At 34.5% G+C, this 12,897-nt stretch overlaps 3 protein-coding genes across 4 annotated transcripts; 2 read left to right on the top strand and 1 right to left on the bottom strand.

Moving 5' to 3' along the window:
- Window positions 1-581: 581 nt before the first annotated feature.
- Window positions 582-2,156, top strand: LOC145228651 (uncharacterized). The gene has a single exon (XM_080093870.1). It carries the CDS (start codon window positions 830-832, stop codon window positions 1,514-1,516), a length of 687 nt encoding a protein of 228 aa, XP_079949996.1. The 5' UTR covers window positions 582-829; the 3' UTR covers window positions 1,517-2,156.
- A 132-nt stretch (window positions 2,157-2,288) lies between these two features.
- Window positions 2,289-4,455, top strand: LOC145228654 (putative thioredoxin-2). Of its 2 annotated transcripts, none has more exons than XM_080093882.1 (4): window positions 2,289-2,593; window positions 3,198-3,351; window positions 3,681-3,812; window positions 4,215-4,455. In XM_080093882.1, exons 1-4 carry the CDS (start codon window positions 2,476-2,478, stop codon window positions 4,321-4,323), a joined length of 513 nt encoding a protein of 170 aa, XP_079950008.1. In that variant the 5' UTR covers window positions 2,289-2,475; the 3' UTR covers window positions 4,324-4,455. The 2 variants fall into 2 exon arrangements, with proteins under 2 accessions (XP_079950008.1, XP_079950019.1); XM_080093893.1 differs by having other exon boundaries at window positions 2,293-2,593; window positions 3,681-3,804.
- A 1,102-nt stretch (window positions 4,456-5,557) lies between these two features.
- LOC145228648 (BBSome complex member BBS4-like) lies at window positions 5,558-12,478 on the bottom strand. Its single transcript, XM_080093861.1, has 15 exons — window positions 12,205-12,478; window positions 12,039-12,129; window positions 11,744-11,823; window positions 11,562-11,624; window positions 11,224-11,336; window positions 10,810-10,936; window positions 10,565-10,685; window positions 10,235-10,365; window positions 9,847-9,999; window positions 8,907-9,078; window positions 8,553-8,622; window positions 8,242-8,371; window positions 8,048-8,144; window positions 6,155-6,269; window positions 5,558-5,800 (listed from the first exon to the last, which is right to left on the bottom strand). Exons 1-15 carry the CDS (start codon window positions 12,241-12,243, stop codon window positions 5,644-5,646), a joined length of 1,659 nt encoding a protein of 552 aa, XP_079949987.1. The 5' UTR covers window positions 12,244-12,478; the 3' UTR covers window positions 5,558-5,643.
- Window positions 12,479-12,897: the final 419 nt, after the last annotated feature.

A 12,897-nucleotide genomic window follows, 5' to 3' on the forward strand; every position in this document is an offset into this window, starting at 1 on the left:
TCTGTAAGTCAAAAAGTTTGAATGCCACTGTCCTTGGCCTGAGAAATAGTCCGTGCGGCCTAAACGAGTGTCGATAAACCGTTTGGCGGCCTTCACAAACAAAAAGGTTCCCCACCCCTGGTTTAAACCTTTGCAAATAACTGCCTACAACAAAGCGTCGAAAGTGTTTGTTTCTCATTAATTGATTCGTTAATGGTAATAAAATCTAGGCTACTGTGGCCACCGGTTGTGTGGTTCTTTACGATCTTGGTCCAGAAAAAAATAAGTGTCAATGATTTTGAAATACAACAATACCATGTGACAAAACCACTCAAGCAAGTACAGAAACTCGACTTTGGAATCTTTGTTAATGATTAAACGTCTTTTCATGTGTTGTTTGCTTGGAGAGCTCAATATGAAGTTCGGTTTTAGACAGTTTGAAGTAATATATATATATATATATATATGTGTGTGTGTATTAACTTGAAGCAGTTTTGTAGGAATTAACCAGGATAGGACCTTCAGGGCAAGAAGTCTGCAATAAATAATAGCCTCTGTGACAAACATGTGCAAATAACTCAACAATTTGATCCTAGTGAATGACACAGACTATTGCATTTAATTTACAGCAAAGCTGTCGGGCCGGGCTTTTCGTGTCGGTTATATCGGGCTTTTACGAAGTTGGTTGGGGTCGATACGGGCTCCATTTCAGGCCCACTTACAACTTTGCGTGATGTGGCAATAACGCATAGAAAACTACGAAGTCGATTGGTCGATATCTTTTACTCTATTTCAACGCAGATGTATTTCGCCATACATTTACAATCTTGAATAGGCCTAAAAATTAAGAATGAAAGAAGTAATCAAAGGCGAGTTTTTATTTCGCAAACTAACGCTGCAAGACTGTTCTGTGGTTCGTCGTATGGTTTGTGACTTTTTCCTGCCTCATTCGCCGCTCATGAAGATTTTTCAGGTGGCACCCAGGGAGGTTGACAAGTTTTACATGGAAAAAGTTGCTATATTGCTTAAAGACGGGACATCAGCCGGTTGTTTCCACGTTCCATCTGGCGAAGCAGCGTGTCTGGCTCTTTGCGGTATTCTTACGAAAGGTGACACCGCGCATCCCTCAGTAGAAAAAACAAACGGGTGTTCTCCAGCGTTCAAATCCATGATTCGTTTTTGGAACGTTTTGGAAGGGGATTTGTTTACAACGCTTGGTGCAGAAAAGATTTTTTTCAAAGACGTCGGCGTCGTACTACCACGCTACGCGAAATTCGGTCTCTTTTCACAGTTGGACACTTACACTAATTGCATGACCGAAGAGGCAGAATGCGAATATGTCGTGGCCGATTTACTGTCAGCTTATTCTCAAAAGGTGGGAAAAAAGCATGGCCATAAAATTTTGCGCGAAATTTCGTATGCTGACTACGTGGATCCCGAAACAGGGAAAAAGCCTGACATGACTTTGTCTCCGCATCATTTAACTGCCCAGGTCGCATACCAAAAGCTTCCAATTACAGCGAAAAGTAATTTGTAGTAATTTCGAATACTTAGTTTGTTGCATTGTTGTGCTTTAAAATCACTTTACACAGGCTATTCTAAAATACGCTACCAATACAATTCATGAAAATGATGACGCTTAATTATAATTTAATCTTTCTTTCTGCTGTAACCTGTACTACAACTAGACGCAGACAAGGCTTGCCAGGTTGAGGGTTGAGTGAGGGCAGTTGTTTGTGCATGCCAACCCCCTCCGGAGTCAAAGTAAGGGTACTAGCCCAATCTTTGATATCCTTTTCGGGCTAAAACTGTGTAGCGTTAGCATGCGGTACCATGCCGTGTTTATCCATACGCATGCGAGGATTAAGGGCAAAAAGGGCTAACCGACCTTGAATTATAATGTTTTCTGATTACAAACCCTTACCCCAACCCTAAACGTCAACATATTCAACAATTTCATACGTTTGATAAGTAAACTTCGTAGACTTTGTAGACTAGTATTTTAGAAAGGCTCACTGTAAACCTGTATTTAAAATTGATTTCACGCTGGACTATTTTCTAGTGTTGAAAAATAGAAAGAAAAATAAACCTTCATTGGTTGTTTTAATTATGCATGTTTATTTATGTATTAGCCGCATAATATGTGTAAACTGTGAAATAAAGGATATGTTGTGCAAGGGTTGTTTCTTGCAGGCTCCACTGTAAGACCACCCGTTGAGGACGATGAAAACAAAACCAGTGTTATCTGAACAAATCAAGGTCTCTTTTATTTTGGAACGAACCATCCTAAGCATTTGTTTCGCATGAGTAGGAATAACATGACTTAGTATAACTTTAGATGACGCTGCAAAATGAAAAACACATGAAGTGCTATTTGTCAAATTGTAACCTGTAAATTACCAAATACCTTAAAAAAACAAACTTGGTGGACGCGTGTGTCAGTTCCTAATATTTGTTGTCTAAATAGTTTCTTAGAAACTTTCTGCTTGGTGTAAAATGTTTTCTACTATCAGCAAGACTCTACTTCGTCGTACCATTGTCACATACAGACCAAAACCTGGGCGATCAGCTGTGGGTGTGCGTAAAGAATCTTCAAATGACAAAGTTATGTTAGGTAAACTATGGAACTGTAGTTTTAAACGTTTTCAAGCTTCATCCTGGTAAATTTTTGACAACTTTACAGACTGGTGATTTTATTTAGTCATCAAACGTAATGTACAGAACAGTTTGATTGCAATACTATAAAAAAACCTAAACCAAAATTAAAACATACAGTAACAACAATCCTATTTTTTTAATTAAAGCTCTTTATTTGGGTTACTTTGCCTGTTTTGATGCACAAACTAAGTCGCTTAGTTTTTGCACAAGCACATCAAAATGGAATTCCCTTCAAAATATATTATCACATAATAAATCAATCATATGTGATCATTTATTTTAAACTAGTGTGTATCTAAAGTTCTGGTTAATAATACCACACATGAGTGAAGATAATGCAAATGCCTTTATCATGTGGTTTAGGCTCTATTTTTTTTACTTGTATCCCACTTTTCAAGAAAATGTTCGATTACATTAGTATTAGGGTTCAGATAATATTGTCTGCAATTTGTGGTGAAATAATAGTTTTAAACTTACTGAAAACACATGCACTTAAAACAATTTTGAAAGGAAAATATTTTAATGTAATTATATCGTTTTCGCTTTGTGCCTTTTTTCAGAACCAAACGTTTTTGGCCAGTGGAGGTCACTTCATGTCAGCAATAGATTTTGTCAGGAGAAAGTGTCAACAAGTTTTATTGTACAAGATGAGGATGAATTTAATGAAAAAGTTATTGAAGCTTCAATCCCAATTATAGTTGATTTCCATGCTGAGTATGTCCAAATGAATATTTCTTGTAATTTTATTTTACCATTAGATATGTGTCTAGTTTTCTAATTCATAAGTTATAAACACAAACAGTTTTTAACACATATAGTGCCAAACACTTTTTCAACATTATAAAGTTGTTAAAGTGTGCAATCCATAGCTTTCAGATAACATGCGAGTATAGATTCATATTATGTATGTTGTCATAGTTGGTTGTACAGTTTTTGCTCGTAATTAAACAGCTCTAACACATAAAAACATTTAAGCACTTTTTTAAAGTTTTTTAGTTAGTTTGCAAAACTCATTTGGTAACAAAGAAACTGATTATATGCAGATGGTGTGGGCCTTGTAAAATCTTGGGACCCAGGTTAGAAAATGCAGTTGATAAACAGGAAGGAAAAGTTACACTCGCGAAAGTTGATGTGGATGATCTTGGTCTTGTAGCAATGACATACAAGGTAAGTAGGTAACATATCAAAATCCTGGCTAAAATATTTTTTCTGTTTCTGTGCCAAATTTGAATTAACAAGATTTGATTTAGTGCACCACCTTTGAGGTGAAAGGTGCACCAATCAAATAATTAATGTATTGCTAGCATATTTTTTACTGTGACTCTGATGTTAACACCATTGTCAATTACATTTATGTGTGAAACCATGCTGTAGAAATAATTTATTGTTGTATCTGCTTTTGTGATGAATATTACAAAAATCTGAAATGTGTCAAAGAGTGGCGGCTAAGGCAAAAGGCCTTGGAAGAAAAGGTTATTTTAACATTGGACTTATGCTCATCTTTAGCTGCCTAATAATATTAGAATGTATAAGACTAAAACATATTTCTTTTTTGGTAATGCTGAACCTAATTGCAGGTCAGGGCAGTCCCCACAGTCATGTTGTTTAAGAAGGGTGAAGTTGTCAACAAGTTTGAAGGAAATATTGAAGACAAAGATTTGGACGATTTTATTACAGAGGCTGTGAAGTGACCACATGACTGTTAATGATCACTTTTTTGCAGTGACACAAGACTGAACAAGCACCAGAGCATTGTTTTTTCTATAGTGCATTTCACTTTTAAATGCATTTTACAATATAGTACTGTTGGACTTGGAAGGCATGTTTTCTTGTTTAGCTATTAAGTACATCTTTGGTCAGGCTTAAGAAATCAAATAAACCATTTGGGGTAATGACAGTAAAGTCTTTATTATTATTTTTTCTGGTCGAAACTGTGCGGTAAAATTGATACTTATAACATGACAATAAATATGATATTATGAGTCTTAAATAATTCTAAACTTTTGCAATCCCAGTGTATACAAAAGCATATTAGTAATAAATATAGAGTAACTGTTTTTTATCTCAATCTCAAAAACCAAATCTCGGATCATGGAACCATTGCTGATGTAGAGATAAAAAAGGCTAATTTGTAGTTTATACAATTTTAGCATATCTGTTGTTTTATTCTAAAGGGCTAGTTACCGCACTATTTAGCTAACATGGGTAGTTTTGAAACAATTTGTAGTTTGTTCAGTCGTAGTCAAATGTTGTGTTTTACACTGTAACACATCAAGGTTATGAAAACATTGCCAAAATTTTTGTTTCATGGCTATATGTGCTATGCCAGGGATGGGGAACCTATTTGTCTCTGAAGGCCGCCAAACGGTTTATCGACACTCGTTTAGGCCGCACAGACTATTTCTCAGGCCAAGGACAGTGGCTATTGGACTTACTGTCCAAGCTAAATAAAATTCCTCACTACATTTCCACCCTCACTACAACATTCAGGATTTTATTAACGTAGAAACTCGCTTGTTTATCAATATCAATCTAAGAGCAGCTTGTGACATCACAGACAAGTTAAGACATTCGATAATGTGCAAACAATTGTTCTTTTGCAACACAAGTAAGATTGTAGAACCTTGGTCTCTTGGCAGTTCTACGGATATCGCTTTGTGTACCAGTACACAAACATTTTGCTCTAGTTTCAAAACTGCTGCCCTAGAACCGATCAAATAGTAATGTGGAATAAAGGTAAAAAAATACGTTTCTGTCTAGTTTTTAGCGCCTGGTGCAGTGTGTATTATCAACATCCTAAATCGTATTCTGACATCGAAGGCTGCACTTAGTGCCCTAAAAGGCTGCAGGTTCCTCACCCCTGTGCTATGCCATCCTTTTAGTTTGGCATCGCATATTGAGACATCTCACCACAAAACCGTTGGTAGTTAAAAATTTTACATCTTCAACTTTTAAATCTCAAAATCATAACAATAAAAAAATAGTATACAGCATAAAATAATCTAGTTATTCAGCCACAGGTTGCTTGTGCTTGGTGCTTCTTCGTTCTGGATCATGTTCGGGAACTGCGGGCATTTGCGATAGAAGGTCACTGGGGTTTAAAGGGCCCATCGGGGATCGCAATGGGGGTAAAGTAGAAGGGCTTGATACTGATGAAAGTGTTCTAAAACACAGTTTTAAGATAAGAAAATAAAAATTGTTGTTAAAAAGCCTTTTCTAACAGTCCTTGTACATTATTAAGATCTTTAAATACTTTTCACTAACTACAAATAAATACATGTAGAGTCTTGCCATTAAGGGTTCTTTTCTAAGCAATATAAAATTCTCAACATTTCAGTTTTTACATGACCTGATATTGATGAAAATTAAAAACATAACAAAATGTGTTTTCGGTTAAATGTCTGTACTAACTTGGATTGATTGACCAAACCGAATCATTTGAATTTGTGCCTAATGATAAAGATTTTGGAACGAACAAACAGCAAGCTACATTTCCATGATGCTCTTCAGAGCTTACCCTAATGGAGCAAGTTTTTTTGGCTTCAAATTGCCTGATGGTGCAGCTTGCTCCTCTATGTGATTTTGTTGTTCCATTTCAGCAAGAGATGATACACTTTCAGTCTTCTTTGTTGCTGAAAAACAAACAAATCATATTTAATATAGTATGTCATTAAACTTTTGGTGCTACTCCAAGCATTACAAAAGTTTAAAGTTTAGCATTTTCACAGATCTTTTTTGAACTTCTAAACTAATTAAACAGTTTGTACATGTTTGCAGTTTTGTTTGAGGAAAAATAAATTTAGAAAAGATTTTATACATCATTTCTTACATTTTAAGTATTTTGACCTAGAGATACTTTACAAAAGACAAAAAGTAGTAAAACATAAAATACTGGACTTAAATGACATCAAAACAGGACCCCAATGATAAGTTGGTTAAAATGTTCTGATTAATTTTTTTTTATTGTTTTTTGTGATTTGTCTCCTGCCCTGGTGCATCTAATTTAACTTATTATTCTCTACTGTAAAACTCCTAGCTTATTTCCTCTACCAAAAACACTTAAACTTGGGGGCCAAAACCAATAAACAAGTTATTTTACAGATACAAAATGTGTGCCTATACAAAAAAATCTAAATGAATTTTTAGATGTTTGATAGACTTTGTTACTTGACCGACAAAACAGGAATGTACATGTATTTTCCACATATCATGTAGATTTGCATTAACCCTTTGACTGCGGGGGGCGCATAAATGTGCCCCGAGACATGCCTCGTTGTAAACAGCGATAAAAATCATATCTGTGCGAATATTTTTTCCAACTGGGGTGCTTTGGAAAGCTTATGCATATTGGCTTCAATTTGTTTGAAAAAAATGATATGTTTGTATTTGGAAAAAATTAATTACAGTAAGGAGAAGGTAAAAATTCAGAAAAAAACATGTTTTTTTTAACTTTTGTTTCAGAGCCGTTTTTTCTTATTTTACTCTTGGTTGATTCACAGACAGCTGCTAGGAGTTTGTTTCAGGGCTTTGCACGCGTGTTGAGGCGAACTTTGTTTACAGTTTGATATGTGTTCAGCTGAATTGGGCTAGAAAGTAGGTAGTTGAAGGCTGTATATTTGCCTTGATTTGCTTGAATATACTGCTGTATCAGTCAGTTTAGATTTATTATTAGTGGTGACAGCAGTTGTTTATCAAGAAAACAATTTTAGTAGAAGCACTTTGACTTTGGAAGTTGGTGCTTGCTGACCTATATTTTGATTGTATCTGACCCACAAATGCATTTACATTTGTTAAATGATGAGGAGATTTAGCCTAATGAATGGACAACAAATACAGAAGAATCAGTGCAAAGTACATTGGGAATGCTTGGAATTGTGTTTTTTCTGCTAAATACTAACAACTGTGTTTCCAAATTTTACATGTTGTGGTGTAATGATACATAATAAAAATCCCATGTACAAACACTTGTGAATGCATTATGTGTGTAAAACCATTTGGTAAACACTAGAATGAGTCAGTAAAGTGTCAAATTTGACAATAATTTTTATGCAAAACAAGTTCCATAACCCCCAAAACATCAATATACTGCAATTTGATACAAAAATAGAATTGAAATGACGTCATTTTGTAAATGACGTCATGGAAAATTTTTTTTTCTTTAAAATGTGGAAAATTTTATACCCAACAACTTTCCCAGAGAACGTTTTTGCCTATCTTCTATCGATTTTGCACAAAACCTACAGCAAGAGCATGTCTAAACATTAATTTTTGTCAAAACAGATTCAGCAGTTAAAGGGTTAAACACACTTATTATTTTTTATTGTTTTAATCATAGTTATGCTTGAAGTGTTAAGTTTTGTACTGTTCACTGGTATCTTTTTTCTGCCACAAGGTTTTTAAACAAAATTACCTTTCTTTTTTCTGTGCTTTTCAACTTTCTCTTTCTCCACAACAATTTTTTCACCCACATTAAGGACAGCCGACAAGCGTTTACTGATTTCAAAAAGCTGAAAAGATTTTTTAAGTTTAACAAAACTAAATCAGTAATTATTTACTACAATATGCTGAATCACAGTATAGTTCAAATTCCTAAAAAGGAAATACCTCTTTTTCAACTGACACAGATTTGTCATCACTAAGTTTATGGAAATTTCCCAAAATATTTGCAGCCTTTTGTGAATTGCCCCGATTGTGAAGAAACACACAGTAGTTAATTAGGGTGTGGGGGTCATTCCTTTGCAAAAACACAATAAAACATTTATACATGAGGATTATTACTTAAACTTATAACCAATCTGTTAAAAAAGATTAGCATTGTCACACTGCTGTAACTATTGGTACCAACCATGCCTACTCTATTTTATTTGTTAAGATAAGTCTGTTACGTTACATTTATAAAATTTAGAGTTGCTTACGAATTGAGTTCCATTGCTTTTAGGTATGCCTGTTCCGCATTATCATCTTGTCCCAGGTTTGCAAGTCCCACTGAAATCAACAAATTTGGGATCAAACTGTTTGCAACATGTACATCTTTGTCGAATAAAAAGTTTTTTCAACAATTACAGACATTCCACAAAGGATTATTATTATTCAACAGACATGTTTGACAAAAAAGTTTTGATTAATTGAATGTTGCCTATGTAATCTCCTGAGAAACAAAGCTTGGGGGCAACCATTATATTTTGGTATTACTACAATAAGATTGCCTATATAGGGGTAAAACGGAAAAGGGCATCAGGATTGGCTAGTTTCCTGCCAATAGTCCTTACCTGCTAACAACATGTACAGAGGGCCATGATCTGACTTTAGGCCAATGGCAGTGGATGCAAATTGAAAAGCACTTGCATATTGTTGCATGGTGAGATGGAGTAGACTGAGGTTATACAAAATTCTCCAATCAAATGGTGAAAGGTAGTTTGCTCGTTTTAAACAGCTAATGGCCTGAAAAGTTTTGATGATTTGTTAGGAGTCCAGAATTCCATTAAATTCCACAAAAAAATATTTTATTTCATTTTACTAGGGTTTATTTACTTAAGCAATTACTATTTTGGTGTAATTCTTATGGAAAACTGCTTAAATTTGTGGAATTATAACTATAATTTGCCAAACCTTTCATTAACTTAATCTTAAATACTATTTTTGACAATATATTTTTGCTACAACTTTAAATGTTACTGTCAATTAGTCTCTGCCAAATGTAGTTTTCATTGCTAAATATTTTACAAATACAGCTTTGCGTTGATCTGACTCTGATTAGGACTAAATGTATGGTATTTGAAGCATAGCTTTTATGTGGTAACAATTTAAAATAATACACATAAAACTACACATTAGATAAAAAAGGCTTATCAAATTATTTGGGATCAAAACTCATAATTATGTGTCATAACATAGAATAGTTTTAATATCTGCTTTATGTTTTATAAAACCCAGCAACAAGGGCTATAGTTTTATCGCTCAGCTTCACAGGTGCAAGCTTAGTATGACTATATTTATGCACCATGTTATAACAACACAAATAGCCAAGTGGTTGTTGCAATAACCCATATCTGTAAGATTGTTGATTTTAAAACAATTTAACTTATCACCCCAGCATTTTTGAAGAAGAAAAAAACATTCTGCTCTAAAAGCATTTATTTCCCCCAGCAGGTGTTTTTACTTTTTACCCAACCACAAATGGATCAAAATATAAAAGATGTTTAAACTAACTGCAACATTTTTCTTTTTTCCAAAGAAACACATTGCAATGTTGTTCCACAATGAAGAGCTTTCAGGTACTCTTTGTGCTGCTACTCTGTACTTAGTGAGCGCTACATCAAAATCTCCATGTTTTTGCATGAGAGAACCAGCTGCCAGTATAGCCTGAAAAGTATAAAGACCATAAAAATTAAGGCTCTTCTCTACCTGGTGTGTTTTTGCCTATCGAGCTAATACAGGCAATCTGGTCAATAACAACTTAGTTATTCACAATTTCCAGTTTATTGCAATAGTATCCTGGATCCCAAACTCATGCCTTCTAAGCTTAGAAAATATTCCAGATATATGGGATGAATTAAAACAACTGTTGTCACTGTCTGGATTTGATTTTGTGCTTTACCTTGTAGTTTTCAGGGTCATAGGTCAATGCTTGCCCAAGAAGCTCAAAAGCACGATGGAAGCTCTCATTTCGTAAATGCAAAAGACCAAGAGATGTGAGAAGATCAGTATTCTCGGGAGCAAAATCGACACCTAATTTATTACATCACAAAAGTATAGGTGGATCCTCATTGTGTGTTTTTTCATATGTTAGTTGTTTTTAAGATAGGATGAGATCATTTTTTTAAATCCTTGTATTTTCTTTCTTTTTGTGTTTCAATTAAAACACTCTAATCGAATTTAACAACAATTGCATTTGGTCTATTTCCATTTCCATTTTTTAAGTATATACCTTTTTGCAGAATGTCAATTGCCTTTTTGGTTTCCTGTTGTTCTAAATACAGTTTTGCAAGTACGCTGTATGTTACTGTATGTTTTCCTTTGGATAATGCTTCCAAAAAGCATTGCTCAGCCTAACAGAAAAAACATTGATTAAAACCTTTTATTATTAAGCATCATATAAATGCAGTAAATGGGTGTAAGGTAAACAGGCTGTTCACAATTTAACAACAAAAATCAAAAAAAAGCACACATAACCTGATCAAGTTGCTTTAAGAACTGGTAACATACACCAAGACAATGGCAAATTTCCCAATCTCTTTCACCCAAGTCTGTGGCATGGTTGTAGCACTCAATAGCACTTTTGTGTTTTCCAAGTAAAATTCTGCAATATATATTATCACCAAACTTTTTTGAGTCAACAATAATTAAAAAACACAGTGTTTATATCCAACAACAATTTTGGTGATCCCATGATTTCACAATAGATCACCTTTTTTGGAGGGGAACACCAATGGTTAAAACTATGTTGTGTGTCAAGATTGTGTGATTTTGAACACCGAAAAACGACAAAAATGTTTTCTGCTTGTAATCATAAACCAAACAGAACAACTACAGTGAATAATAGCATTGATTCTTCCCACACATATTTACAAGTTTCTGAGAACTCACAAATTTTTGGCAATCTGTTTCATATTATCTGGATTCTTAGGATTGATTTGATGACAAGCTTGAAACAACTCAAGAGATTGTTGAATCTCACCATCACTTCTCAACATTAATGCCTAAAGCAAAACAAAATTGGTTACATGCAAAAGTGATACCGAGGCAGTCATGTTAAGCTGACAAGATATGCTCGACAACATTTCTTGAATTGTTAAAATAAAACTACAGGTTATTATGTAGCTTGTTCAGTGCTGTTTTGAAAAAAAATATCCAATGGATTTTTATGCAAAATTTGATTGATAATAAATATGTTTATTAAAGATTACCCATTATGTCAGACATACCTGAATATATATGGCATATTCACACTGTCCATTGGTTTCCACTAATTGTTCTTGAATAAGGCTCTGTTGAAGAATAATATTACATTCGAAATTTAGGTAAAGCAAAGGTGATGTTTTTTGGAAAACAATTAGGACCCTAAAAAGTTCTATGAATCAAACCAAACATGATTCAAGTCACACACCTTACAGCCATCAAACTCTTTGCGGATAAAATGTGAATGAATCAACCAATTTCTTCTTTCTATGCTTGGAAGTTTGGCAGCTAAAAACAATATATATTGGATTAATGATAGTGGTATTTACAAAAATAATTTGGAATACATTGTAATTGCTTAGTTTCATTATTCATTTTAAGGGCGACCTTATACAAGTTGCACAAAAGGTACCGTAACAAGCAAGGTTGACAATATAGGCCTTCAGTAGAATAATCCAATATTTAGTTTAACATTTAGAAAGGCAAACAACAAGTCAATATACCTTTTCTAGCTTTAATTTTACGCTTTGGGCCAGCTGCTACCGATAAAGTTGGCGGTTGGTAATGCTCACTTTCACTTTCTGCTTTCACTTCCTAAAGCGTAAATATCCATATGATATCACACAATAAAAACCAATAATTTTTCTTAGAATGTACAAAAAAACTTACACCAGCACCACTAGAAGTAGTTTCTGAATGCGTAGACATTGTTTTTTTCACAGCTGGATCAATAAAATAACTCGACAGAAAAGCCAATCTCGTAACCGCTGATGTAAGCGAATTTATCAAATATTTCAACACTTTTAAGTCCGCATCACAACGGCATTCGGTTTTTAAATATCAAAAGCTTCGATTGTGTCTATTATTTGTACCAAACCACAGCACTGTTGTTTAAAGTTGTAAACTTTAAATGTAAAATACTTGAAAGATTTTAGTCCCCTTTTAATTGTTTACATACCGCTTCTTCTTAACTCACCGTCAAAAGTATTTACTCTACAGTTTAGGACTTTTTGACAACACAGGGAAAACCCCGGTTTCGATGCTTAATTTTTCAGTAGACAATGGAAATCAAAGACACTTTTGGCTTTTGAAATTTATAAAATGTGCTCGTAAATCGAATAGGGTGCCCAATTTGCGACCCGGAGACGCTGAAAGTCACATTGCCCAATAAGAACCTGTGCTGCAGCCGGAATAAGCAAAAAAGATGCGCTGTTTCCGTGACAAATTAAGTGGTTGGCGAATCAGCCCAAGTGAAATCAGGTGTATTGGGTGACACTAAAACGCTGAATGGGCGGGATGGGCGGGACGTCGCGGAAACCGCTCAATATCGGGTAAATTGCTGACGGTTAGTGCTATTAGGGT

Source organism: Phallusia mammillata, chromosome 1, assembly GCF_965637545.1.
Source record: "Phallusia mammillata chromosome 1, kaPhaMamm4.hap1.1, whole genome shotgun sequence".
Taxonomy (NCBI): Eukaryota; Metazoa; Chordata; class Ascidiacea; order Phlebobranchia; family Ascidiidae; genus Phallusia; species Phallusia mammillata.

Bases quoted from the DNA above. Each gene is read 5' to 3' on its own strand.
- LOC145228648 (XM_080093861.1), bottom strand. From the start codon at position 12,243: ATGTCTACGCATTCAGAAACTACTTCTAGTGGTGCTGGT. The intron at 11,625-11,743 runs GTGTGTGACTTG...ATTCTTCAACAG, and splicing joins AAGAGTTTGATGGCTGTAAG to AGCCTTATTCAAGAACAATT. The intron at 10,000-10,234 runs GTAAAGCACAAA...TATACTTTTCAG, and splicing joins ATGACCCTGAAAACTACAAG to GCTATACTGGCAGCTGGTTC.
- LOC145228654 (XM_080093882.1), top strand. From the start codon at position 2,476: ATGTTTTCTACTATCAGCAAGACTCTACTTCGTCGTACCATTGTCACA. The intron at 2,594-3,197 runs GTAAACTATGGA...GCCTTTTTTCAG, and splicing joins AAATGACAAAGTTATGTTAG to AACCAAACGTTTTTGGCCAG. The intron at 3,352-3,680 runs GTATGTCCAAAT...GATTATATGCAG, and splicing joins ATAGTTGATTTCCATGCTGA to ATGGTGTGGGCCTTGTAAAA.
- LOC145228651 (XM_080093870.1), top strand. From the start codon at position 830: ATGAAAGAAGTAATCAAAGGCGAGTTTTTATTTCGCAAACTAACGCTG.